At 42.7% G+C, this 1190-nt stretch overlaps 1 protein-coding gene across 1 annotated transcript; it reads right to left on the minus strand.

Annotated features, from left to right (window-relative positions):
• Positions 1–404: 404 nt before the first annotated feature.
• Positions 405–584, minus strand: CTXND2 (cortexin domain containing 2; the record flags this gene model as incomplete). Its single annotated transcript, XM_080916249.1, has 1 exon — positions 405–584. The coding sequence occupies one exon, from the start codon at positions 582–584 to the stop codon at positions 405–407; it is 180 nt and encodes a 59-aa protein (XP_080772375.1).
• Positions 585–1190: the final 606 nt, after the last annotated feature.

The raw sequence follows: 1190 nt of genomic DNA on the forward strand, positions 1-1190 counted from the left end.
ATCCTACCCCAGGAGCATAGATATGGGACAATAGAAAGTCATAGCCTTAGTCTAGTCAATAAGCTCAACTTTAGTAATGGATTCCCTGAAAAAGAACAATGAAAATAGCCTGAGTTTTCTCTCTGGAGAGATACTTGACTCCTATGTGCTTGTTACAGAACACAAGATGGCAAGGTTGAGAAATGCACAGGTAAGGGACTATAAAGTCTGGATCATACACATCAATGTAAAAGATTTCGAACGTTGTAGTGGAGCATTCTTTATAGTCCCGGTGTTTAGGAGGTGGAGGAGAAACAAGGGCCAGGGGGTTGAGGCAAGCCTTGGCTGTATAGATGATGCTAAAAGTACCCCTAAAAAAAGTTACAAGTCTCTTGTGAGAGGAGACCACCAGGTTTGATGGTACTTTAATTCAGAGGTGGGTCTGCGGTTGTAGAGCTGACCTCATAGGGATTCTTCACCAATTTTACACACCGAAGAACCATCACTATTAGAAACACAAACACAAGGACAACGAAGGCAATGGCAAAGCCTTTGTCCACATCAACACCATTGGATATGCTGGAATCTTCCATGAGGACACACATCTCTTACTGTCTTCCAGACACAGCTACCTCCATGGGGATAGCTTCAGATTTGTCATAGTTCTAGAAAAATAAAGAGCATATACAAGTTTGCATTAGCAGTGTGTGGAAACTACAGAGACCTAGGGTTGGAAGATCAAGGTCTCTATGAAAGAGGCAGGCATGGTGGTGCACACACCTTTGATCTCAGCAGGCAGGGGCAGGTGGATCTCTGTGAGGTCAAGGCTAGGTGGTCTATGCTGTAAGTTCTAGGTCAGCTGGAGCTACACAGAGAGACTGTCTCAAAAAGCAAGAACCAAAAATCCTAAACATGCCAATTCCATATTCCTCCCTAAATTTTCTTCTAATTCCTAGAATTTTTGTAGTTTTTCTTTGAAGCAGGATCTCTCTGTGTAGCCCTGGCTGGCCTTGAACACTTGGAGATCCTCTTGCCTGTGCCTCTCGAGTGATAAAATTAAAGGCATGCATCACCTTGCCTGACTTCAATATTACCTTTTTAAAGTATTTCTGTTTTTTATATATGTGTATGCCATTTATGTTTGGTGTCCATGGAGGGAAGCAATTATGTATCCCTTAAAGCTTGTAAGCATCTGACCAGGTGCTGGGAAC

Source organism: Micromys minutus (assembly GCF_963924665.1).
Source record: "Micromys minutus genome assembly, chromosome: 4".
In the NCBI taxonomy this organism is placed as follows: Eukaryota; Metazoa; Chordata; class Mammalia; order Rodentia; family Muridae; genus Micromys; species Micromys minutus.